The sequence below is a fragment of the Pelophylax lessonae genome (assembly GCF_965119305.1).
Source record: "Pelophylax lessonae genome assembly, chromosome: 10".
NCBI lineage: Eukaryota > Metazoa > Chordata > Amphibia > Anura > Ranidae > Pelophylax > Pelophylax lessonae.
The window spans coordinates 72,803,544-72,830,879 of NC_138777.1; the positions used below are offsets into that span (position 1 = coordinate 72,803,544).

General features: G+C 45.2%; 1 protein-coding gene across 1 annotated transcript in view; it reads right to left on the bottom strand.

Annotated features, from left to right (window-relative positions):
• The window catches only part of INCENP (inner centromere protein), a 55,265-nt gene that overhangs the window by 11,694 nt on the left and 16,235 nt on the right, over nucleotides 1-27,336 (bottom strand). Inside the window, exons 7-14 of the mRNA XM_082270655.1 lie at nucleotides 24,448-24,484; nucleotides 20,387-20,489; nucleotides 20,165-20,311; nucleotides 16,654-16,763; nucleotides 4,959-5,079; nucleotides 4,747-4,869; nucleotides 3,117-3,304; nucleotides 2,119-2,230 (exon numbers count right to left, since the gene is read on the bottom strand). Of these exons, the coding sequence (XP_082126781.1) occupies nucleotides 2,119-2,230; nucleotides 3,117-3,304; nucleotides 4,747-4,869; nucleotides 4,959-5,079; nucleotides 16,654-16,763; nucleotides 20,165-20,311; nucleotides 20,387-20,489; nucleotides 24,448-24,484 (941 nt within the window). The remainder of the gene's footprint in view (nucleotides 1-2,118; nucleotides 2,231-3,116; nucleotides 3,305-4,746; nucleotides 4,870-4,958; nucleotides 5,080-16,653; nucleotides 16,764-20,164; nucleotides 20,312-20,386; nucleotides 20,490-24,447; nucleotides 24,485-27,336) is intronic.

Here is a 27,336-nt window from a genome sequence, read left to right on the forward strand (position 1 = left end):
TTTTGGAGGCATGGTCGGCCGACCAGCTCTTCAACCCAACCATGCGGCGGATCGCAACCCCCTACCGCAGATATCTTGCGACCAAAGGAGCCTCATCCAGGGCTGATCCAGCAATGAATAAGCACATGGTGTGAAACGCGTTTGCTGCTATCCTGTGTCTTGCACATGTCGATGTTGGACTTTTTGATTTGAAGAAATAAAAAACTCAAGTTTCTACTTTCCTGAGACTGGAAGTGCCACTTTCTTTCTACATGCATATGGACTTCTTAGGTTGCGGACCTTGGTGAGCACCCAGTCTTGCAGGACTACTACACAGTTTACTTGGGAATCCTACTGGCCCAACTGTCAGCACTTTGAGCGGTGATTTGTTTCTTTGCTTCTTTCATCCAGGGCTGCGTCACAGGGGAACACCATGGCTCAGGCCATAAGAGTCGGAGAGACCGACTCCGCCACCAAGTTGCGTATAAGCACCTTGACCCATTCTGTATCTGTGAAACCAGCACGGAAGCTACCACAGGCATGAGGGGGGTAGCCCGCCACCAAATAAATATGGCGGGAAACAGACTCCACACGGCCATCCATCGGGTCATTAAACACCAGGGAGTCCTCCACAGCCACCACGTGGAGTTATTTAATCCGGAAACAGTGTGGTGCACCCCAGGTGACAATCTGCAAAAGGATAGCGGCGTTGAAAAACCGCTTAGGCACTTGCCAGTGTGAGATTAACGCGGCGCCACCGTTCACAATGCTATGAAAACTCCTCGGGACAGGGGAAAAGCTAACCCGACTTCTGGGCTGTGAGGGACCCAAAGGAAACCCGCTAACCTGACTGGGTGGGCTCATCGTGCAAAACTGAAATTATAAATTGTGAAAAGTTTTCTGACAGAGTGAATAAGGGTCACAGCATATAAATCGTAAAAGATGCGGGGAGGCTCAGTGTAGAATTCAATTGATATATTTTTAAAAAGTAGTCACTTGCACTATGAGCCTCCCCGCATCTTTTACTATTTATACGGTGTGACCCCCACCACCAACGATCCATATGAGCAGGATATAGGAAGAGTGAATTGCAGCCCCCACTGCGCTCTTACAAGGCAATACAGGGGAACCTCCACAAGGAAAAACACCCCCCCCCTTTCCAAAGGAGGACCCCTGATGCTCCCTATCAGTTAAAGGTACCCCAGAGTACATCTACAAGAACCACTTACCTATGCTAGACCCCAAGGGGTCATCTGGTAAGTGGGCTGTGTTGTAGGTGAAGGATATCCCACACCACGATTCCCACTGGCTTTTTGAGCACAACTGGAACCTTATTTCAGAAAATTTGCACTAAAAATCCCTACATTGGACTTTTATACAAAACATCGTTCTTTGCATAAAAAAGTTATTTTGCACATTATATTCACGTTGTGCACAGTCACTTTACAATATTTAAAGCACAATTGATCCTTTGATACATGTTGTGCACAGTCAGTCACTTTATTTAAGCACTAATTGGTGTTTATAATTACCGTTTTATTTATATATTTATTTGCATTTATTTAGGAGTGCTGTCCACCCTTTGTTTTTATACATGTCTTCAACTCTATGTTTGGATTAGCAGCTCACGAGCACACTTTATACAAGTTATTTTGTTTACACATCTAATTTTGATTTGACTTCCCCCAAAATTTTACACTAGTTTTCAAGGAAGATCTGTGGTGCAACTACCTGAGTTACCTACACTCTTTTTTCTAGTATATTTCTGCAGAATATCTGGCAAGTACAGAATCACAGTATATATAAAATATGCAAAGTGGTTGGAGGGAAACTTCAGAATGGCAAAGATGTTTTTGTTACAAATTATGTGAGCAGACTGCAGTTCCTCTTTCTGGCTCTACTGTAGAAGGCTGTTAGCCAACTATCTTTTTTTGGATTATAAAGCATAACACAATACAAAGTCCATAGTGTTCATTCCACTAGCAGTAATTACACCAGATTTCCACAAGCTTTTATTACCACACACAATGCATCTCACTGTAATAGCACAGACTTCTCACCAAACTAAGCTACACACATGCATTGCTCTGAAGTATTCTGAAACAAATGAGAATCCTAGAAAGTAGAATATCAACTTACTCTCTTCTTACGTTCTTCAGCCTCTTTGCGCTGCTGCTCTCTCTCCTGTGCTGCCCTTTCGAGTTCTTTCTGCAGCTGTAGAGCCCTTTCACGCTCTATTCGCTCCCTTTCCCTGAAATATAATTTTTTTTATTTTAAATAGTAAAAATATATTTCAAATTGGGGTTGATTTACTAATACTGGAGAGAATTCTGGTGCAGCTGTACATGGTAGCCAGTTTCTAACTTCAGCTTGTTCAATTAAGCTTTGATGCAAAAAAACTTTAGCTTTCAATAAAGTGGAGAGATTCCCCCTCTCTATTTGTCCCATTTACCATTTTTGCCAAAAGTGAGTAAATGAAAAACCCAAATTCTGAGCTTTCCCCAGAACAGGAATTGTGGAGAAATGTTGCAATACAGACAACTAGGTGTGGTGACAACCAGTAATTCCCTCTTTCAAAGTATTTACTCCCACTTCCTGTTTTGGCCATAGGATAGGAAGTGAGGGGACATTTCCGCAATGGGTAATGAATGACCAAAAAATAAATAAAATCCAACAGCAGGTAAAACCCTCCCTTACACTATCCAAAATTAAGTATTAAGTTTTAAAGTTTTGCCTTTAGTTCTACTTTGAGCTTTTGATGCAGGAAGGAGGAACAAGCATTAGGTAAAGTGTATATTCCATCTTACATGCTGGAATAGTAGTGTTAGACATGAAACAACTGTAGGCCAGCCCAAGAAAACCCTTCCCACTACAAGCATGTCTGTTTGGTAGCAAAGCAGTAACTAGAGCATAAATCAAAAACACAGAAAGGTTTTACTGTAGGTACAAAAATCCAGTTCTCTCTTCCATTGAAGGACAGTTCTTGCATTTTTAGGATGTCCAAAAGCAGTCCAGCTGAGTGGACAACACAAACTTCAAACAGACCAAAAAAAAACAAAACACAGAACTGGGACTGGGGGCAGTATAACCCAATGTTTCTACATCATTTAATGGGTTCTAGCAAGACCAATTCTCACCGTTCTGCACGAAGACGTTCTTGTTCTCTTTCAGCTGCAGCTTGCAGCTGTCGTTGCCTCTCACGTTCTTGCTCTATTTGACGCATTTCCGCCACTTTCTTTGCCTCTGCAAGCTTTCTCTGCTTTTCTTGCTCTTCCTCCTCTCGCTTCTTCTGGAGGAGCTCTTGGTGCCGGCGCTCCTCATCCTCCTACATGATAAAACAGCAGCATTCTTATATACTGGACCATCTAATTTCCCTGGAAGGCCTTACAAAGCCAGAAGATAAAAAACATGTGCAGAATTGTCAAGGATTAGAGATAAGCTTGTTTCTTTTGATCCAGGAGTCAGCACCAAGGGAATGAGGGGCTCCTACCGCCAAAATCGTGGCCCACAGGGCTTGTCACGGAAGTCGCTATTTTCAATGGAAAACCACCAAAAGATGACCCCTGGACTACACAAACATGGCCACTGTGCATTGAGCACACAGGCTAAAGCAAAATGGCGGCACCACAAGTCTCTTAGGGACCCAGGAGGGATCCCTAGGCCTCAGAAAATGGGATAGGCAGGAAGGGGGGCGCCAAACAGAAACCTCCACCAGGTAACAGCGCTCCCCCCCTACAGCTGATCGCCCTGTCACTAGCGGCAAACCCCTCCATCCCCAGCACAGCACCATGCCACCACCCCGGCGGTAGACTAGGCCAGACCCACAGCCCCAACACGAAGGAAGGGAACCCAAGGACCCAAATGTCCCATGTAGGGGCCCACATCCACCCCTAAACTTTCCAGGGGGTGAGGGGAGGGGGACAGTCACCATACCGGGAACCAGGCGGGAACACTGCGACTCGGGCCAAGATCCGATCGTATGTGACCACGCGAGGCATTTAACTCACAGGCTAGCCCCTGTCCGGTGGGGCTATGTCACTGCCGACCTAGCGCAGAGCTGAGGTCTGCGACTGCTCACTGGCCAGACTGGGGTGACCACTGCATTTAGATTATCCAGCCCGTCGCCCATACCGGAAGTGGATTGTAGATCTTACAGGAAAGGAAAAGAAAAAAAAAAAACATTGTATCCAAAAAGAAAAAAATTGCCAGGACCAGATATTCCAGCAAGGAACTAGGTCTTTAATTCCTGACTAGGCAGAAAAAAACTGAATAGCTATAGCATAGAGAGGGAGTAAACCCCCTGGAACTGCCCATAGGCGTAGCCAGATTTTTTTTTTTCAGTATAACCCAATGGTTATCAAGATCAGGAGCTGTGTGTCAATGAACATAAGAGAAAACCTAATTTAACACGCATTCAGTTAAAATTATCACCAGTAAAACTTCTAGTACCTCTTTTCGTTATGATCTTAAAGTGGTTGTAAAGGCTAGCCAATTTTTACATTATTGCATTCTCTGCATTAAGGGAGAAAAGGACCTAAAGTCTTCACTCGATCTAGCGCTACATCCATCTGCAGTGGCTCACTCCTGTCTCCCTCTGCATTGGTTTCTGCTGCCCAATCAAATCCTGATTGAGCTGATGGGGGACCCCAGAAAGGTGGTTTGGGGCTACTCTGTGCAATAACAAAGCAGGTATGCCTTCGGTATTAAAAAAAAATAAAAAAATTTTAGACTTCAAACACTAACATGAGTGCTTGTGCTTACACATACCAGTTGTTTTGCTTTAAGTTTGCGTGCTTCCTCTTCCTGTCGCCTTCTGTTTTCTAGTTCCTCCTGTTTTTTTGCTGTCACTTTTTTTTTGGCTTTTTCTTCTGCCATACGGTCTTCCCGAACCTAAAAAAAGGCATCATCAATATAAGACAACATGTTCACGAAGCTTCAGCCACAAAGGCATGCACAAAAAAAAAAAAAGTATATATTACTTTTTCACTTTTCTCATCTATGTGTGCAAATTTCTGTTCCATTTTCTTTTTTTTCTCCTCTTCCAATTGCTCCACCCTCTCGCGTGCCTGCAGAACCTTGCGCAAACGTTCTTCCCTTCTCCTAAAAGTTGGAAGGTTGACAATGGTCAACAACAAATACATTTACAAAAAAAAAAAACAACACATTTTGCTGTGTTAATAGAGGCTTTTGTGTAGTTCTACAAAGCTTTAAAATTTGAATCCAGCTGAAAATTTCTCTCAAAGTATCCTCTCTCCGCTTCCAACAAATTGACAGGTGAATACTCTGACTAAGACAAAAGGTTTCAAAAAGGGGAAAAAAGCGTAGGACCTGTTGATTCTTGGCAATCTTGATGTAGTGTGGACATCATTTTTTGAAGGGTTTTTTCCAATTATAAATACTGCAATATAGTAGCTCTTTATTCCTTCTGAACACATTTCAGCTGTAAGCTAAAGCAGTGGAGAGAAGAAAGCATCCAGTCTCTTGCAGAATTGGTGGATCCTAATCACATAGCAGTGGAAATGACCACATACCCATCTTCCTCATAAAAAGGGGTGATATGCGGTAGACGTAGGTTAATATATAGGTCCAAATAATAAGGTGAGGGCATAATTGTCAAAGAGGGGGAGCATGGTGGTCATGACTGCGCGGTGGGGCACTAAATCAGTGGTGAAAATGTTGTTCAAAATTTTTACTAACATTGGTTTAATTTGCATATCACTGTGAATGGACTACAAAAAGGACCCTCCCCCTGAGTTTTTTTTTGTAAAGTTTGATATACTGGTGCTCACAGCACTGTAAATCACTATAAATGGTGTATATTCTGAGAAGCCCTCCCCACATCCCATAGTGAAATGTACATAAGCGTTGATGAACACATAGCATGTCAGCAGGAGCTCGTTGATTGATGAGTGAGTTGGAGCACTTTAGTCACTTGATTGGTACTGTAGGAGCAATTTAAGGGACAGTTTGTATTGTGTTTTGTGCATCTAGGCGTCAGTGCAGGAGTAATTTACAAATACCACTATCAGGAGACACATGTTAAGCATTCCCTGACCTGATATTGAAGAGTATTGGAGGAGGGAGATTTCAGTATGTCTAAAATGGTCTATTTATCAAGCAATTTTTCAGAGACAAGGCTTAAAAGGTCAAGTTAAACCAATCTAGTCCAGAAGTAGACTGAAAAACACGAACATGGAGATCCGTGTCAGTGGATCACTTCTGACTCCCCAAACAACATCTACTGCAACACAACACCTTCCAGCTCATCTAAAACTCAGTTTTGCAGCAAGCAATGAGTTACAGGGAGAGGAGGGAATTCTGATTCAGTTTACAGAAAAAAAAAATAAATATGTAATTTCAAAAAAAGGACACAGGGCACTTCACATTCTTATCTTAGGGATGATCCAAACACTTAACATGGAGGTCGGGCAACCCAAAAACAAGGCGCACAAGCCCAAAAACTAAAGAATTTTGAATCACTGATACTTCTGGTGGATCAGCCTTGGGGGGGGGGGGGGGGGGGGATGGGGTAGAACCTTTCCATAGGTACCATAGTCCTAAGACATAAGCTGACAATAGTGGATTCAGGAGCAGCCTGACCCTTGCGAATAAACTCAGGCTGTAGAAACTTAGACCTCATAAATCTGAATAGGCTGAACATGCAGAGAGGATCAGAACAAGAATAAATATAAAAAAAATTACAAAAGGATGGCAACAAGGTCCCAATTCGGATTGAGCAAAGAAACAAAAAACAAATCCATATTATCCTGGTAAAGAACAGGAAAAGGTTCAATGCAGGAAAGCACAGCCAACTACATAGGAACAGGACCCTGCACGTTAAAAGCAATGGCAACCAAAAGGACAAACTTGCACAAAAATGACAAGGGAATCCCTCAGAGGCTCAAACTGAGAAGACTGCAATACAGACAAAAAACAAAATTGGGGGGGGGTTGACACAGGCAGATCAATCCATCCCATAACCTGCACAAAGGATTTCTACCAAGGAAGAGAAACAATAGGTTTTTATGACAGAACAGCCAAGGCCCCTTAGTGCCAGAGGCATCTCCACATCAGACTGCAGAAAACCTAAAATGCATCACATGGCATACTGGCAACGATGAAAAATTAGGCACCAGATCTGACAGCAGATGAAATAAGCCTTCCATGTACGATGGTACACCTTCCTGGAGGGTAGGCATTACACCCCTATACATAAGGACTTGGGCTTTAATAGCCAAGCCATCAAAGCCAGCAACCATAAAAGCAGGGTGGAAGATTAAACCCTTTAAACGCAAATCAGGCCAATTTGGAAGGGACCATGGCTTGCTTTCCAAGAGATTTACAATGACAGCATACCACATTCTTCTTGGACAAGCAGGGGTGATCAGAAATTGCCAAAATGCCCTTCACTTTATCCTGCACAAGGAAGGAAGCTCTCGCAGACCGGAGAGAAATGGAGGGATGCATACTAGTCACTGTATGTGTTCTGCAGATGTCCTGGATTATTGCAAGCACTGCACTGGAGCTGTGCTGCCGATCACATGTTTCCAAGGGAAACAGAAGTAGGGCTGAAACCAATGATTTATTAGATTATGCGGATAACCAAAAGAACAAATAGATATTTGTAAGAACTTCTAGTAAAATCCTTTTCTCTGAAGTTCATTGACAGACGCAGCCCTTAGGCTTCTTATACCAGTGTTTCTCAACTCCGGTCCTCAGGGCACACTAAAAGGCCAGATTTTAAGTATTTCCTTGGGGAGATGCAGACTAGAATACTGCAGTCAATAAGCAGCAAATTATATCACCTATGATTATTTCAGTTTTTTGCAAACCTGGCCTGTTAGTGTGCCCTGAGTTGAGAAACACTGTCTTAGACCAGTGGTCCTCAACCCTGGTCCTCAGGGCCCACTAACAGGCCATGTTTGCAAGATAACTGAAATACATCCCAGGTGATATAATTTGCTGCTCAGTGATTGCAGTACTCTAGTCTGCATCTCCCCAAGGTAATACTTAAAATCTGGCCTGTTAGTGGGCCCTGAGGACCGGAGTTGAGGACCACTGTCTTAGACCATCGGGACGTCCCAAAGCAGTGTAGGCATGAGGGGGTGGGAGAACGCAAACTAAATAGTTATCGTAAACTCCAAAGGCTAAATGTAGCCAACTGGGTAACATGAAGCTCAACCAGGAACAGGAGCTCACCCATGAAAGAAAAAAAAACCCTAAAGAGAAACAAACGAGTCTCTTTAACCGCTTGCCGACCGCCGCAAGTACATATACTGTGGCGGTCAGCCCCGGCCAGGCAAAGTGACGTATCGGTACGTCACTAGCCTGGGAGCCAATAGCGGGCGGGCGCACACCACCGGAGGGGCGCTCCCACCCGGATCGTTCCTTAACAAGTCTGCACGTGTGACCGGCGGACCCGATGTCCGCCGGGCACACACGATCGTCCACTGTGAAGGGAGAAAGGCAGGTGGCTAATGTAAACAAAGCCGCCTGTCATTCTTCCCTGTTCAACAGCACAGATCTAACGGTCCTGCTATGTAGGACCGTAGATCTCTGCTGTTACATGTAAAGCCACATCCCTGCACAGTTAGAAACACGCCCCTAGGGACACACTTAACCCCTCCTTCCCCAATAAAGTTAACCCCTTCCCTGCCAGTGTAATTTTTACAGTAACAGTGCATATGTATAGCACTGATTTACTATAGTAATGTCACTGGTAATGTGATGAAAAAAAAGGTGCGCTATAAATATCTGCAGTGAGAATGACACTGCAAATAATAAATCAAATATAACGTAAATGACACAATAGAGTGCACCAACTAGTGAAACCACAAAGTTCAAAAGTGCATTAAGTGTCCCAAAATAAACCGTGGGTCATATCAACAATGGTTCCAATTCAAAGTGAATACAGGTGGATAAAATTAAAAGTCCAATAATAATCTTCACCAAGTGCTGTAAGACACCTAAATCAAATGGTGATATATCCAGTGTTGAGTAGATGAAAGATCCCACCACCAGCTAGAGTTCCTCCTTACCAAATAAATTAAGGTGGAACGCAGAGAAGACTCTGATCTTTAGATGGATGGAGATACCTTTTAGAACATCACCCAGTGGTATAGTACAAATGGCTTCTTACCAGACAATGAATGAATCAAGCGCAGGATAAATCCAATAAGGAACGCTGAGCCAATGGATAGGTGGCCAATGGTACTGTCCCGCTCCTGATGTCGGTTCGTGCTATAGCTCAATCCCCCAGATGAACATATGTGGGGCAAGAAATAAACGGACCATAGTGCGTTATCTCCGGTGAGACGTTTATTTAATAAAGAAATGCACTTCCAGATTAGGAGGGGAATACCAGCGGTAATGATGATGAATGCGCTAAGCCCCATCTCGGCAGAAGCCTATTACGAGGAAACGTCGTTAGAGAGGAGGCGTATCGCGCCGCCACTGACGTCACGCATAGCCCTGTCTGCAGCCGGGCTTAGCGCATTCATCGGGACAGTACCATTGGCCACCTATCCACTTGCTCAGCGTTCCTTACTGGATTTATCCTGGGTGATGTTCTAAAAGGTATCTCCATCCATCTAAAGATCAGAGTCTTCTCTGCGTTCCACCTTAATTTATTTGGTAAGGAGGAACTCTAGCTGGTGGTGGGATCTTTCATCTACTCAACACTGGATATATCACCATTTGATTTTAGGTGTCTTACAGCACTTGGTGAAGATTATTATTGGACTTTTAATTTTATCCACCTGTATTCACTTTGAATTGGAACCATTGTTGATATGACCCACGGTTTATTTTGGGACACTTGATGCACTTTTGAACTTTGTGGTTTCACTAGTTAGTGCATTCTATTGTATCATTTACATTGTATTTGATTTATTATTTGCAGTGTCATTCTCACTGCAGATATTTATAGCGCACCTTTTTTTTCATCACATTATCATTTATCAATACACAGGTAGCAGCTTTTTTGATTTGTCAGCGCACCCTACATCACACAATGTCACTGGTACCCCCAAAAGTGTCAAAAATGTTAGTCAAGGGTCCGATCTGTCCGCCGCAATATCGCAGTCCCGAGGGAGAAAAAAAAAAAAAAAAAAAAAAAAAAAAAAAAAAAAAAAAAAAAAAAAAAAATCGCACAGGTGATCAAATTCCACCAAAAGAAAGCTCTATTTGCGGGGAAAAAAGGATGTCAAATTCGTTTAGGTACAGCGTCGCATGACCGCGCAATTGTCCGTTAAAGTCACGTAGTGCCGAATCGCAAAATAGGCCCTGGTCAGGAAGGGGGTAAAATCTTCCGGGGCTTAAGTGGTTAAACAGCCTGCAAAACCTTGCGGCCAAAGGATGCATACGAAGATGCCAACAAATTTACCTTGTGCACAGACGACCAAGTCGCCGCCTTACAAACTTGCATTACTGAGGTCTAATGGCGAAAAACCCAAGAGGCACTCAGCGCTCTAGTAGATTGCGCCTTCACAGGGAAGTAGTAACCTGAGCCTTCAGTGAATAAGCCTGAACAACCGTCTGCCTTATCTATCTGGATATAATCGCAGAAGACGCAGCAAAACCTTTACAAGATCCCTCAGAAAGGACAAAAAGAGCATCTGATTTCCTAAAAGATTCAGTGACCGTCAGGTAAACCCACTTATCGTCCAAACCACATCCAGAGAGTGCAAAGCAATTTCCTCGGGAGGCTTAGGACAGACAACACAATGTCTTAATTTAGATGGAAATCAGACACCACCTTAGGGTGAAAAGACAGATTAGGTCAGAGTACCACTTTATCTCTGTGGACCACCAAATAAGGCGGACAGGACAGCTCCACCAACTCAGACACTCTGCGGGCAAAAGTATTCGCCACCAGAAAGGCAACCTTCTTGGATAAAGAAAGCAGAGAAATTTCCCTAATGTTCTCAAAAGGAGGCTTTTGAAGAACAGACAAAACCAGACTGAGATCCCACGGAGGCAACAGGGATCTCCATGGGGGATCCAGATGACACCCCCTGAATAAGTGCGAATCAAAGCATTAGCAGCCAACGAACGTTGGAAGTAAATAGCCAAAGCCGACACTTGGCCCTTAATCGTGCCCAAGGCCAACCGCTGCTCAAACCTTTTGTAAAAAGGCCAAAACCCTAGCTATAACAAGCGAATGTGCAGCTGCAGCGATTCACACCATGAAATAAACGATTTCCCCGTACAATGATAAATCTTCCTAGCCTTCAACAGGGTAGGAATCAGATTCATAGAGACCCCCAGCTCTCCACACCTGCCGTTCAACAGCCATGCCATTAAAGCCAGCGACCATAAAGCAGGATGGAAGATAGGTCCCTGGGACAGCAGATACCACCTCAGAGGAAGTCTGCACAGGGGATAGGGAACCATTTTGACTAGGTCTGCGTACCAAGACCGACGAGGCCAGTCTGGAGCCACCAGAACAAACCATAATTCCTTCAAACACCACCCTGCACAGAAACCTTGGTAAGTTTTATGAGAGCCAAGGCATAGATCAGCCGATACTGGCTCCAAGGAGCCACCAAGGCGTCTGTGGTGTTGGCCAGGGGATCCCGAGACCTGGCCACAACCCTCTGGACTTTTGTTGAAGCGAGATGCAAACTGGTCAACCTCCGGAGTTCCCCCAGCGGACACAGAGGAGACGAAACGCCTCCGGATGAAGGGACCATTCCCCTTGATCCAGCACCTGACGACTCAGGTAATCCACTTGCCAATTCTCCACACCTGGAATGTGGACTGCAGAGAGCCAGAACATTTTTTGTCGTCCATACCAGAAACTCGGCCACCTCCCTGGCCGCTAGGACACTCTTGGTGCCCCCTTGATTGATGTAAGCCACAGCCGTGGCATTGTCCAATTGGATCCGAACCAGAGAACCATGTAGCCGATTGGTCCAGTGGATCAGGCAAAGCTTGATCGCTCTGAGCTCCAGAATATTGATAAGGCAAGGAAGACTCCTCTGTTGACCAGGTCCCCCGGGCAGAGATCTTCCCCAGCACTCCACCCCAGCCTGACAGACTGGTGTCCGTGGTGACCACCGTCCAAAACAGTGGTAGGAAGGACTTGCCTGACAATGCTGGTGACTGGATCCACCAAGATAGAGCAGACCTCGTGAGTCAGCTCAAGCGTATCATTTTGTCTAAAGACTGTGAATCCATGTTTCATTTGGCAAGAATCTCCTTTTGCAGATGTCTCAAGTGAGACTGAGCAAACGGAACCGCCTCGAAGGTTGATACCATCAGACCCAGGGCTCTCATGCAAGTCCGTATTGAGGACAGATGGGTTCCAAACAGCAACAGGATCGCCCCCTGCAACTTCTGAAGTTTTTCCTGATGAAGAAAGACCCTTGCCAAGGCGGAATCTAGAGTCAGCCCCAGATAATCCAACCTCACTAAAGGATTCAGAGCAGATTTTTTTAAATTTATAGTCCATCCGAATTCCTGAAGGGTCTGAACTGTAATTGACAGGTCGTCCAACAAAGCCGAGTGAGAGTCCGCTCTCAATAAGAGATCGACCAGATATCCCAGGATCACAATCCCTCTGACGCAACAAAGCCAATACAGGAGTCAGTACCTTGGTAAAGACTCTAGGAGCAGAGACCAAAGGTAACACCACAATTTGAAAATTCTCTTCTGCCACAGCGAAGCGGATAAATTGCTGGTGTCCCCCGTAGATGGGGGATGTGTAGATATGCATCTTTGATATCGATGGAAGCCAGAAAATCTCCCCAATTTAAAGATGCCACCACCGACTGAATGGATTCCATTGGAAACTTTTGCACTCGCAAAAAGCGGTTCAGATCCTTGAGGTCCAGGATTGGACACACCATGCCCTCTATTTTGGGCACCGTGAACAGGTTTGAATAGAAACCGTGAAAGCGTTCCTGCGGAGGAACCGGCACAATCACTCCTTGAGCAAGATCCTGCAAACGATCTGGAGACAGGCAAAGATTTGGACTGAAAGAACCTGTCCGCCGGCCGGGACCGAAATTCGATCTTGTACCCAGAAAGCCAGTTTGTGAACCCATCTGTCTTGAATGAAGGGAAGTCCAGGGTTCCTGAAAGAAGCGCAGACGTCCCCCTACCCCAGAAACAGGTGGGGGTACCCCTTCACGCTGAAGAGGACTGGTCTGCTGAACCGGACTGGCCAGTCTTGGTCTTGCCTGACCATGGCTTTTTAGCCCCTCCAGAAGCCCTGAAAGGCTTACCTTTTTCTTGCGCCCCTGAACCCGTCTGAGAGGTGAAAGAAGGCCCCCGCTTACTACAGGGTGCCTTACCTTTGGAGGATTGAGGAAGAAGAGTACTCTTCCCACCAGTTAGACCTTTGATCAACTCATCCAGCGAGTCGCCAAATAAAATCGCTCTCCCAGGAAAGGGAGATCTGTTAAGGCCTTCTTGGAAGCCTGGTCTGCTGACCAGCTCTTCAGCCAAACCACGCGTCTTACGGCAATCCCCACAGCCGACACTCTGGCCACCAGGGGAGCCGTATCTAAGGACGCATCGCACAGGAACACCAGGGCCTGGGCCATCTGGTCCAAAAGTTCCATCAACTCTGGGGAAACTAAGTCAGCATCTAGGTTCCCCTTAAAACGCTTTACCCATTCCGTAACCGTCTGATACCAGAACAGACACAAAAACCGGTTTCAGGATTAAACCTGCCAACACATAAAGGTGGCGGGAAAGGGATTCCACCCGCCTGTCCACTGGGTCTGAAAACAACAGAGAATCGTCCACAGGCACTATAGTAGATTTGTTCAACCTAGATACAGGGTGATCCACCTTAGGCTGTATCGTCCAACGGTTCAAAACCATCTCTGCAAAGGGATAACTGTTTAAAGCGCTTAAGCACTACTAGCACATGCTTGAAGCGCCATTATTGTTCTTCATTAACCACTTAAGCCCCGGAGGATTTTCCTGCTAAAAGACCAGGGGGTATTTTGCGATTCGGCACTGCGTGACTTTAACGGACAATTGCGCGGTCGTGCGACGCTGTACCTAAACAAATTTGACGTCCTTTTTTTCCCACAGAGCTTTCTTTTGGTGGTATTTGATCACCTGTGCGATTTTTTGATCACGCGCTATAAACAAAAAAAGAGCGACAATTTTGCAAAAATAGCAATATTTTTCACATTTTTTTATATGAAATTCCCCCAAAAAAAAATGTAAAAATCAAAATTTTTTAACATTTTTGGCCAATTTGTTTTATCCTACCTATGTTTGGTTATAAAAAAAAAAAAAAAAAAAAAAAAAAAAAAAAAAAAAAAAAAAAAAAAAAAAAAAATCGCAAAAAGCGTATTTTGATTGGTTTGCGCAAAAGTTATCGCGTTTACTAACAAAGGGAAAGATTTTTGTCTTTTTTTTTAACGCGTAATGGCGGCGATCTGCGATTTTTTTTGCGGTACTGCGACATTGCGGCGGACAGATCGGACCCTTGACTGACATTTTTGACACTTTTGGGGTTACCAGTGACATTTCTACAGTAATCAGTGCTATACATATGCACTGTTACTGTAAAAATACACTGGCAGTGAAGGGGTTAACTTTATTTGGGAGGGAGGGGCTGTGTGTGTCCCTAGGGGCGTGATTCTTACTGTGATTGGCTGTGGCTCTAGCTGTAAGGACACTGATCAACGGATCTACATACTAGATCCGTGTAATCAGTGTCTTTACAGTGATGAGAATGACAGGCAGCTTGTTTACACAAGCTGCCTGACATTCTCCCTCTTCCCCCGACGATCGCCGAGTGGCCGGCGGACATCGGGTCCGCTGGTCACACGCGCGGGGGGGGGGGGGGTGCGTGACCGCGCGGGGGCACGCGCTCGCTCCCCAGACCCTCCCAGGCTAGTGACGTTAATTAACGTCACTCTGCCTGGCAGGGGCTGACCGCCGCAGTAAATCTACTTGCGGCGGTCGGCAAGCAGTTAACAATATCATGAAAATTCTCGAGACAAGGGAAAACCTTGCCCGATTTTTGGGTTTTGCGGGAGCCAAAGGACACCGTGTCCCTGTCGGTGTGGGCTCATCTGCCATTTCTAAAATTCCCCTCACTGAAACAAATCAGGGCTTCCACCAAAGCGTGTTTCCGTGCTGCAGCTAAAGACAGGTCCTCTTCACCATCCGATTGAGAGGACAGCGATCCCTCAAGGAGGGGGTGTCCGGGACGACCCCTCTCCCAAGACCACTAAGCGATATGGGGAGGGGCTGCATTTACTCACCATACCATGGACCAGGTGGGCTCCGCTCTGGACAGACCACCTCCCAACTGGAGTGGGGGTGCTGCCAGCCAAGAGGTACACTGCGACTCAGGGTGTTGCAGGTCGTCGCGTCCCAGCGAGATATCCACTCGCAGGCTTGTCCCCATCCAAAAACGGGGCTCTTTTGTGGCAAAGTCTAGTGCAGGACTATAACCTGCTCACGCTTGTAGGCCAGGCTGGGAGACCTTAAGGATCTAGATTATCCAGTGCGAAACCTCAGTCGGCAACTGGAATCCCCCTGAACACTAACTAGCAGAAGGGATTAAAGAAAATAAAACAAAATATTCTTAAAAGCATAAAAAAAAAAAAAAAAAAAAACAGACCCAAGTCCCAGCAGCAGGAAGCCTAGGTCCTACTCCTTCACTAGAGAAAAACTGGTATGCTGGAGCAGGGTGTGTGGGGTTATGCCTATAGGGACAGCCCCCGTAGGCGTGGTAAACTTTTCCTGCCTAGTACTACTCCTGTAGAGGGGGGGGGGGGGGGGAGCATAACCCAATGGTATAAGCAGCATAAGAGCTGTGTCTGTCAACATAAGAGAAATCCCAATAATCGTATTTTGAATGGTATGCGCAAGTTATCGCATCTACAAACTAGGGGAAAGATTTGTGTCATTTTTATGTGTTTTGTTACTAGTAATGGCAGAGATATGCGATTTTTAGTGGGACTGCGACATTGTGGCGCACAGATCGAACCCCTGACATTGACACTTTTTGGGGGGGGAACCAGTGACATTACTACAGTAATCAGTGCTAAAAATATGCACTGTTACTGTAATAATGACACTAACAGGGAAGGGGTTAACGGAGGTGTGATCAAAGGGTTAAGTGTGAGCCTAGGAGTGTTTTCTAACTATGGGGGAGGGACTTGTGAAATGAAGGGAGACCTGTGATCTTAAATAGGCTCTGTGTTCATTTATTAGAGAGAACGGCCTGCTGCGTTTACAACAGCAGACTGTCGTTCTCTCTCAGCGGGGAGCGATCGCGGCCGCCAGGCCCTGTGGATCAGCATCCCTGCTGCCTGGTGGGGGTGGGTGCAGGTACAGCAGTTCGCACAGCCGAGCCAGCCTGCCGCAGTATATCTGCGGCAGACAGTTGGCAAGTGGTTAAACTGCTCCTCAGTCGTTTTAAAACAACCTGATCAAACTGCAAAATCTTCCTCGGTTCATCTGTTTAAAGCTGGCTTCATGTTGCAGTCAAGGGCTTTATTACCTTGACCTTGGAACTAAAGTCAACCCTCTGGTCTAAAAATTCTTCAGACCAGAAAAGGCCAGGTCACTGGGCCAGGAAATAGAAATAAACTGGAAGAGGGTTTCTTAGACTAATGAAGGTAACAGTTAAGCATGGCTTACAATCTTAAAACAACCAGGACAACCCCCCCCCCCCCCCAATAATAAACTCACAGTTTTAGCTCCTCTTGCTTGCGTTTCTTGCCTTCCTCTATTTTTTGCTTTCGCTGAAGTTCGGTTTCCTCTTTTTTGCGCAAGGCTTCTAAACGCTGACGCTCCTTTTCCTATAAAATGGTTATATGAAGAACATAAGTAAATACAAAAATCTAAAAACTTCAATCACCAGTGGGACAACCTAACCTTAGTGGGGACAGAGAACAAAATGATTGATGACACCAAGTGAAGAAAAAGAAAAAAAAAAAAAAACCCAAATAACCAGACCTCCGCTTGCCAATAAAACAAAGAAACACCAGTGATAACGCAACAAAACTAAGTTACTTACTTCAGTCTGAAAGGGAGAGGGAGACAAAAAAAAAAAAAAAAAAAGGGATACATAAATAAGTCTGCATGAATTAGTACAGGAAACCGCAAACTAAAGTGTTACTGTTTCACATCAACTCCAATCATACACTGCAAGCAAAATGTTTAGAGCAACTCTGCTGTGTAAAAATGGAGCAAGACAAGAAAGCAAAACTACAAATACTCCGCCAACCTCCACTTCTAAAGGACTTTTAAAACCCATTGCTTTGGCTCATCTGTGTTTATTGAAGTAGAACTATAGGTAAAACCCGCCGACACAACAGTACAGTGCTGAAAACTAAACACAAGGTGTTGATTAGGGGTTACATGCAGCCACATCGTGCTCATGTTAAACACTTACAAAATACAAGGTGCGACAATTCAATTCCCGAAATGTGTGGCGCTATAGTGGAGAGTCACATTCATTCGCACTTAAGCTTGGCCGAATCTGCAAGACTCACCTAGGTTGCAGACCAGTCTTTACAGTAGTAGTAGAAAGGTGCGTGCATTGGGCTGTTGGCGAAAATTGAGTGACAGGAATCTGGAGCAGTGGATTAACATCAAATTTTGCATGCAAACTAGCAAGTGAAACGTTGTGTTACAACAGGCTTAGGCACCTTTCACACTGAAATCGATCAGGCCTGCCTGTCAGTTTTTCAGGTGGACCTGATCGGAGCACCCACTGCTCTTTATTGAGCGGTGGATGTCAGCAGACATGTGTCTGATCCAGTAAGAACATACTAATGGGGATCTGTTCCCCATCCGTCCTATCGGATGACAGTCGGATGGAAACGGATCGCATCAACAGACAGCCCCCTAGAGAATAGGGTGCTGTGTCCACTCTGCATCAGCAGAGCTGACATGGACCGGTCATCTGCCTGCTTAGTTGGGATCAGCAGGGAGAGATCCCCTGCTGAGTGGGCAGATCCGCTGGCAGACTCAGCCAGTGTGAAAGGGGCCTTATGTTGAACATTCTATGAAGAAATCAAGTGTTTGAGTTGCATAGGCGGTTTAAAAAAGGAGGGTCAGGAATGACAAAATGTGGGTAGCCAAAAATGCAAAGGATGGATACAAATGGGGACAGTGTGAACTATCGTACTCTAAGATTGAATGGTCAAATATTGGTAGAAGAGTTGAACATGAACAAGGAAACCGGTGTGGCAGATTCTAACAGAGGATTTGGGAATGAGAAAGTCTTCCGCAAAGATGGTGCCTCGAATCTTGACAGGAGATCAGAAAGAACATAGTCTTCAAATTTGATCCCATCTTTTGAAGAGTGTTTAATGGGGTTATTACCAGTGATTAAACAGTGTTTCCAGTATGATCCGGAAAGAAAAAAAAAAAAAGCCAGAGCATGCAGTGGAAAACAGAAAATTCACCTCGCCCAAAGAAAGCACGCACGTCTTCTCGGATCAAAACCATGCTGGTGTGTTTTTTTTTTTTATCACGGATAGTTCACGGAGTTCAAAGAACATGGTGCAACAGTCCACCAACATTGTTACTTGGAAATTCTGAAAGCATGCAGGAACATGTTCGGAGGAAAAGACCGCAACTCTGGCCTGATGAGCGGACTCTCCAACACAACAGTGCTCCTGCACATGGTGCATTAAGTGTTTAAGAGTTCCCAGCCCAGGAATCAATTTCAAAACTTGAGCAACCACCTTATTACTCTAACTTGGCACCCTATGACTTTCGGCTCTTTCTAAAATTAAAAAAAAAGCCTTAAAGTGGTTGTAAACCCACTTTAAAGCGGAGTTCCGGCCTCGGGGATCAATTTGAGCTAAAAATACCCCCGGGACAGTCAGGGTTAGCACATTCCATAATGGATAGCCTCTGAACTGTCCCGGGTCGCACTTACCTGTAAGAAGAAATACTTGCCTTGAAAATTTCTTCTCCAGCGCTGCCATCTCAGGTGTGGGCAGCTGAAGCCGCAGCGTCACTCTTCGTGTCCTCTTCCGTGACGTTGGGAGTCCCACAATGCACTGCACCGGCCCCGCTCACCACTTCGGTGCAGGCGCGGCATGCCCAGAAGCTGTTTAGCAGTGAATGCCACGCCTGCACCAGAAGTGACAAGCGGGGCCGGTGCAGGCGCATTGATTCCTGGGAGCGATGGCGCTCAGCTCCCAGGAATCATCGCAAACCGGAAGCGACGGCGCGGGCCGCGGCCGCAGAGGGAGGAAGTGGAAGGAAGGCGAGGCTTCTATAATAAGGTAAGTGACAAAAAAAAAAAAAGCACTATGCATTTCTTTTTCAGGTTCCCCTTAGCAAGGGGATGGCCCAAAATCGATTTTGAGGCCGGAACTCCGCTTTAAAGACTTAGGTAAGCCTATATTAAGGCTTACCTATAGGTGCTATAAATATCTCCTAAACATGCACCGTTTAGGTGATATTTACAGTGCATGCAGCCGATGACGTTATCGGCGCATGCGCTCTGAAGGAACAGCCACCCGTGCCGTTCCTTCAGAGCCCAGTGCCAATCAGATGGGCGGAGGATGAGATCCAGGAAGCAGGATGGCCGAACATGTCGGCCATCCTGTCGGCACTGCAGGGGCTTAGTTTTTAGGTAAGTACTTCATAATGAGCTAGTATGCTATGCATACTAGCTCATTATGCCTTTGTCTTTACAGTTTTTTTTTCTTCTCCTCACATTTTTTTCAGAGGGTTTACTTCCTCAAAAAAAAAAAAAAAAAAAAAAAAAAACAAAAGATTTGATGACATTCTGGATATCCAATGCGCAAAGGCAAACGTTACAGGAAAAACTCCAGGAATGTTTCAGGCACAGTAGTCTTAGAAAAGTGCTTCGATTTACAAGGGGACTATTTTGAAGGTGACAAAAGCTGCTAGGGTATTGCTAAGCAATTTCTTTCCCCTCGGGAATTAAATTGTAACACATCGTATATTAGCACATATAATTGTTTTTTCCATTTTCAATCTATATCAAATCCGCCTGCACTGCTTTCTAGATGTACTGTTACAACCACTTAAATTAGATGGTGAATGGTAATTCCAGTCTTACCTTACCCAGCATAGGGTGGTGCTATGGTATAGTGTAACTATAGTGTATATCCACACAGTGAGACACACACACACACACACACACACACACGTATACTTTGGGTACTGCAAGGTACGTTAAAAATCTACTTAAACACACTTTTACACATACCTTTGGGTCTGTCTTCAGGGGCGTATTGCGCTTAATAAAAGATTTCACCATTAGAGTTTTGCTGATAGATCCTGGAGTCATCATCAGCAGTTGATTTTTCTGCACCGTATGCAGGAAAGTTCTCATATGAGGAAGAGTCTTTACAACCTGAGAAAGAAATCGGTTTAATTCACAAGACCAGGTTAAAAGCATATACCTGTTCTCAACCAATTATGAGCTTACTTTGCTGGGAGGACAAGGTGGAGAGGGAGTCTTCTTCCGTGGAGGGGAGTGTATCTGCTCATCATCAGACAGTTCATCTACTGCTCGCTTATAACTCTTCCTCCTGTCAGAGACCTCAAGTTTAATATTTAGCTCTAGACAGAAATGTAAAGGGCTTTGAAAGGTCCACCCATGTATCATAAGGTTTCCAACATTTTAAATGGGGGGGTACAAATATACTGTAGATCTCTCCTGCGGGGGGGGGGGTATGAATATACTGAATCTCTCCTACTGGTTATACATGTCCCTGCCTATTTTAAAGTGGTGGTTGTAAACCTCTGGAAAGAAAAAGCATTTCCCTCTATAGTGTGTACTTGTCTCAAAGGTACCAAGATTTACTAAAAAACTGGGAGCACACAGAATCTGGTGCAGTTGTGCATAGTAGCCAATTAGCGGGGGGGGGGGGGTAGATATATATGAAACACAACTAGATTTTTGTCTTACCGTAAAATCCTTTTCTCTGAAGCTCATTGACAGACACAGCTCCATATTAATCTTGACCATTGGGACATCCCAAAGCAGTATTTGCATGAGGGGTGGGAATACAACTCAGAAAAAGAACGTAATTCCCAACAATGCTAAAAACTTTAGCCAACCAGAGAATATAGAGCTCAACCAGGAACAACCAGAGCCCACCTGGACAAACCCCCCTCAAAGGGACCAAGTCTCTTTCACAACAGCAGCCGTCAGCAAAACCTTGCGGTCAAAAGAAGCAGAGGATGCTAACATATCTACTTTATAAAATTTGTGAACGTGTGCACAGACGACCAAGTTGCCGCCTTGCAAACTTGTATCACTGATGCCTGATGGCCAAACCCAAGAAGTACTCAGCGCCCTAATACAATGCGCCTTCACAGGGAAAGGTGGAACCTGACCCTTTAGTGAATTAGCCTGAAGGATCGTCTGCCTGAGCCACCTAGAAATGGTCGCAGCAGACGCAGCCAATCCCTTCTGGGTCCTTCCGTAAAGACGAACAGAGGATCAGATTTCCTAAAAGACTCAGCAGCCGCCAGGTAAACCCCAATTGCCCGAACCACATCCAAAGAATGCAGAGCAATTGCCCTAGGATGCTTAGGCATAGGACCTAAAGAAGGCAGCAATGTCTTCATTTAGATGGAAATCAGAAACCACCTTAGGAAGAAACGACTGACTAGGTCAAAGTACCACTTTATCTCTGGACCACCAAAGGCGAATGGCAGGAAAGCCCTGCCAATTCAGATACTCGGCGAGCAGAAGCAATAGCCACCAAAAAGGCAACCTTCTGAGACAAGGTAGAGCAGAGGAACCACCGTAATGTTCTCAAAAGGAGGTTTTTGACGAACAGACAATACCAAATTCAGATCCCACGGAGGTAACGGGGATCGCCTCGGAGGGGGCCACATGACGGACCCCTTTGATAAAAGGTGCGAATCAACGCATGCAAGGCTAAAAGGATGTTGGAAAAACAGTCAAGGCTGACTCTTGGGGCAAAAGCCAACTTCTATTCGACACCCCTTTGAAAGAAAGCCAAAATCCCACCAAAAAAAGGCAAGGATGCACCTTCATGGATTCACACCAAGAAAATTAAGAATTCCATGTACGATGATAGATCTTCCAGGAAGTAGACTTCCTGGCCTTCAACAGTGTAGGAATCCCTGAATCGGAAAGACCCCTATCCTTCAAACACCTGGCTTCTAAACAGCCACGCCGTTAAAGTCAGCGACTAAAGCAGGATGGAAGATTGGCCCTTGAGACAACAGATCTTCCCTGAGAGGAAGTCTCCAAGGAGCATCTTACCAGATCTGCGTACCAAGACTGACGAGGCCAGTCTGGAGCCACCAGAATGACGGCAATCCCCTCCGCCCTCATTCTGCGCAGAAGTCTTGGCAGGAGTTTCAGCAGTGGAAACGCATAGATCAGCCAATAATGACCCCAAGGAGCCACCAGTGCATGTACAGCATCAGCTAGGGGATCCCATAACCTGGTTACAAACCTTTGAACCTTCTTGTTGAGCCGAGAGCAATGCCAACGAGCGAAGCCACCATAGAAGTTGAAGTCTTTGAGTTGGGACTCAACTGAGCCATAGAGACCAAGGACTTTGGATCTTTGTTCCATTTTACCAGAATTTTCCTCTGTAAGGGTCTGGTGTGGAACTGAGCAAATGGGACCGCCTCGAAGGTAGACACCATCAGGCCTAGGACTCTCATGCAAGTTTGCAGAGAGGACAGATTGTTGGACAGCAACAAACGAATCGCCCCCTGCAGCTTGTCCAGGGGAAGAAAAAAAACTTTGCCGATGCGGAGTCCAGAATCAGACCCAGGTAGACCAGACTTGAGGATGGTAGAAGGGGTGATTTTGCAAAATTGATAGTCCAACCGAACTCTTGTAGAGTCCTTACAGTGATTGCCAAATCCTCCAACAGAGTTGAATGAGAATCTGCTCTTAACAGAAGATCGTCCAGGTACCCAAGGACCGCAATCCCCCTCTGACGTAGAAGTGCCAATATCAGAGCCAATGCTTTTGGGACGACCCTAGGAGCAGAGGCGAGACCAAAGGGTAACGCCACAAATTGAATTGAAAGTGCTCCTCTCCCACACGGAGGCGAAGAAAACGCTGGTGTCCAGCGTAAATGTGCAGATCTGCATCCTTGATATCGATAGAGGCTAACCGGTCTCCCTGATGTAAGGACGCCACCACCGTGTGAATAGATTCCATTCAAAACTTTTGAAACCGCACAAAGCGGTTCAGAGCTTTGGGATCCAGGATTGCACAGACTTTCCGCCCTTCCTGGGCACAGTGAACAGGTTTCAATAAAACTGTTGAAAACGTTCCCGAGAGGGAACCGGCACAATCACTCCCTGCGACAGCAGATCTTGCACTGCCTCTCGTAAGTCCGGTATCCGATCTGGAGATAGGCGGAGGTTGGACGGAAAGAATCTGTCCGATGGTTGGGACCTGAATTCAATCTTGTAACCCGATCAGATCAGTTCGTCAACCCAGAAAGTCTGGCCTGTTCTCAGCTTACCCGACCAGGTCTTCTTGGAACCCCCAGAAGACCCGAATGGCTAAAAGCTCCTTTCCCCTGCACCGCTTATGAGCAGTAAATGAAAGCCCCTGCCTATTACGCGGTGCCTTGCTCTTGGTGGATTGGGGGAAGAAGAGTACTCTTCCCACCCGTAAAGGCCTTTGATCAACTCATCCAAGGAGGAAGCAAAAAAGTTTGCCCCCCCCCCCCTCATAAAGGGAAGGTCAGAAAGAGCCTTTCTGGAAGTCTGGTCCGCAGAGCAGCTTTTCAGCCACACCATGCGTTTAATCACAACACCCACCGCAGACAATGGCCACCAGTGGAGCCGCATCACATATATACAGAAGGTCTTGGATCATTTGATCCATTAGCTCTGTCCGTTTCCAAGTCCCCTTTCAATAACATCGCCCATTTCGCTATGGTCAGTGACACCAGAGTGATCACGAAGACCGGTTTCAGTATTGAGCTGGCGATTACATGCAAATGGCGGGACAGAGACTCAACCCGTCCATCCATGGGATCTGTAAATACCGGGGACTCCTCCACCGGAAATACTATAGACTTTAGTCTTGCACCCAGATGATCCACCTTTGACGGTACGCTCCATCTACTGTTCTACTCCTGTAGGGGGCAGTATAACCCAATAGTCAAGAATTTTATGTGTGTCAAACGATGAGGAAAAAAAAAAAAAAAAAATTCCTTAATGAAGAGAATGCATTTTTTTTTTAACCTTGCAACCACTTTAATATCTCTATCACATGAGGCTAGTCACTTCACTGGGTATATGTGAGGGTATACAACTACTTTAAGCAGACAAATAAAAACACACACATATACACTATAATATATATATATATATATATATATATATATATATATATATATATATATATATATATATATATATATATATATATATATATATATATATATATATCTATATCTATATCTATCTAAAAGCCAAGTTTTAAACTAGCTGACTTTTTTTTTTACAGAGATAATATAAAAGGAAAAGCACCTTCTTGTTTGATCATCAGTTGTCTCTTGACCGGTTTCTGTAAAATAAAGGATGTAACATAATATTAACATTGCCCTAGAACACTAGGGGGAAAGAAAAGCAAAAAATAAAATAAATCTGTGCTACAGGACTAACATTTTCACAATTTTTTGATGAAAGACCCGGCCTGGAGTGTCATAAGTGCTCTGGTGACTTACTTCATATGTTATGGGGCTGTGCTAAAATTAGACCCTTCAGGTCTCAGGTTACCCACTTCATCTCCACATTTCTTGGCCTTCCTAATGTGTGTAACCACAAATGGTGTGTATTGGGGATCCTTGGAAACATTAATCTTCGGTCTCGCCTAAAAAAAAAATTTAGACTCTTGTTTTATGCCAGGAAAACTGTGGCGATGCAGTGGATACATACCGACAGGGTCCCTCTCGATCTTTGGAAGAATTTAATTAATCAAGTTCTGCCCTTATACAAACTTATGAAGCCAGGGGCTGCCCACCGCTTGGAGAACTATTTGCTGTACTGACCACCTTCTGATGTTTTTCGTTCTTTTAGTTGATTTGCTAGGAGCGATAGGATACATCATGCCACTGCCTTTTCGGCTAGCGTTATTTTATGGTTTACTCTCTACAGTTTTCTGCTGTTTATAGTTCTATGATACAGCACTCTCTGAACTCCTGTGATTGCTTTGTATATCCTGTTATGGTATCTGCATGTACGGTGTTATATGCTCTGTTATTGTATGGACAAAATTCAATAATGTTGAAGTTTTAAAAAAATAAAACAAAATACACTTGGCTTGGTATACACAAATCCATCATAAAGACTAACAGTATAGATGCTTAATAAACATAACTGTACACAATTCAGATCCACCAATATGAGTACTATGTGTCATGTTAAATATGACAAATGGAATTTTTGAATTACTGTAAAATCCATTTCTCTGATGTTCATTGACAGACAGCTCTTGATCTTCTTAGCCATTGGGTTATACTGCCCACTACAGGAGTTAAGACACTAGGCAGAAAAAAAAATGGCTATGCCTATGGGCAGTTCCAGAGGGTATACTTGCTCCCCTCTCCGCTATAGGTACTCAGTTTTGTTACAAAACAGTGACAGAAGAATTACAACTCTAGAGTGGTGGGTGCTGTGTCCGTCAATGAACATCAGAGAAATGGATTTTACGATAAGTGAAAAATCCCATTTTCTCTTTTGTTCATTGACGGACACAGCTCTAAATCTTAACCATTTGGTCACCCCAAAGCAGTGTTAAACATGAGGGGTGGGAAGAGCAAAAAATTCCCAAGGCTAAACTATAGCCAGGTAAACAGGAGCTCAACCAAAACAACTGGAACTCACCTGAAAAGAACAAACACACCCTCAAAGAGTACCAGGTCCTCTAAACAGCAGCCTGCAAAACTTTGCGGCCAAAGGAAGCATCCGCAGATACAAACACATCCACTTTATAGAACTTTGTGAAAGCATGCACTGACGACCAGGTGGCTGCCTTGCAAACCCGCGTCACTGACACCTTATGACGGAAGTCCCAGGAGGCACTGAGTGCCCGAGTAGAATGCACCTTGACAGGGAATGGAGGAACTGACCCTTGATGGAATAGGCCTGAACTACCGTCTGATCCACCTGGAAATGATCGCAGAGAAAGCGGAAATGGTCACAGAGGAAGCAGACAACCCTTTACGAGGCTCATCCATGAGCACAATCAGGAAGTCACATTTCCTAAAGTACTCCATAAATGCCAGGTACACCCTAATCGCCTGAACTTCGAAGGCATGCAAAGCAATTTCCTACGGATGTTTTGGCCTGGGACACAGGGAAGGCAACACAATTGTCTTAATTCAAATGAAACTCAACCTTGGGAAAGGACAACGAACAGGAAGAGGGGGGGGGGGGGGGGGGGGAAGAGAACCACCAAATAGGATGGACAGGATAACGCCGCCAATCCGAGCCCCTGCGCATAGAGGCGATAGCCACCAAAAAGGCCACCTACTGGGACATTGTAAGCAGGGGAATCTTAAATTCTAAAAAGGGAGGCTTCTGGAGGACTGTGCACCAAATTGAGGTCTCAAGGCGGTAATGGAGAGTGCACTGGAGGAGCCAAGTGCCGAACTCCCTGAAGAAAAGTAGGCACCAGGGAGTGGCCAAGACAGTTTAAAGAAGATCCCCAAGGCCGACACCTGCCCCTTGATAGTACTAAAGGCCAGTTTCTGCTCAAACCCCAGTGGAAGGAAGGTTAAGATCCGAGCCATTGAAAAAGAACGAGGATGAACCCCAAGAGACTCTCACCACGCAATGTACCTCTTCCATGTACGATGGTAGATCTTCCTAGAAGTAGATTTCCTAGCTTTTAACAGAATTGGAATCACCGACTCAGACAAAGCTTTATCCATTAGCATCTGGCATTCAACAGCAAAGCTGTCAAAGCCAGCGACTAAAGCAGGATGGAAGATAGGTCCTTGGGACAGAAGATCCACCCTGAGAGGAAGCCTCCAAGTACATTGGCGACCAGCCGCACCAAATCGGTGTATCAAGCCCAATGAGGCCAGTCCAGGGCCACCAAGATAACCGTAATCCCATCTGCCTCGATCCTGCGTAGAAGTCTTGGCAGAAGCTTGAGGGAAGAAAAAGGCGCAAGTCAGCCGATACTGATCCCACGGGTCCACCAGCGCGTCTGTAGCGTCCACCAGAGGACGGCTAAACAAGGAGCGTTTCACGCATGCTTCGAAACCGGTCTCCCCCCCCCTCATCACATTCGTGCGGCCCTCCAGTGAGGTATGCGCTTCACTGCCGCCTCAATCTGACTGAGTCCCCTGATTGGTTCTCCCCTAGTGTCATCTCCCGGCTGCTGGCCAGCCTCAGGGACGGAAACACCAC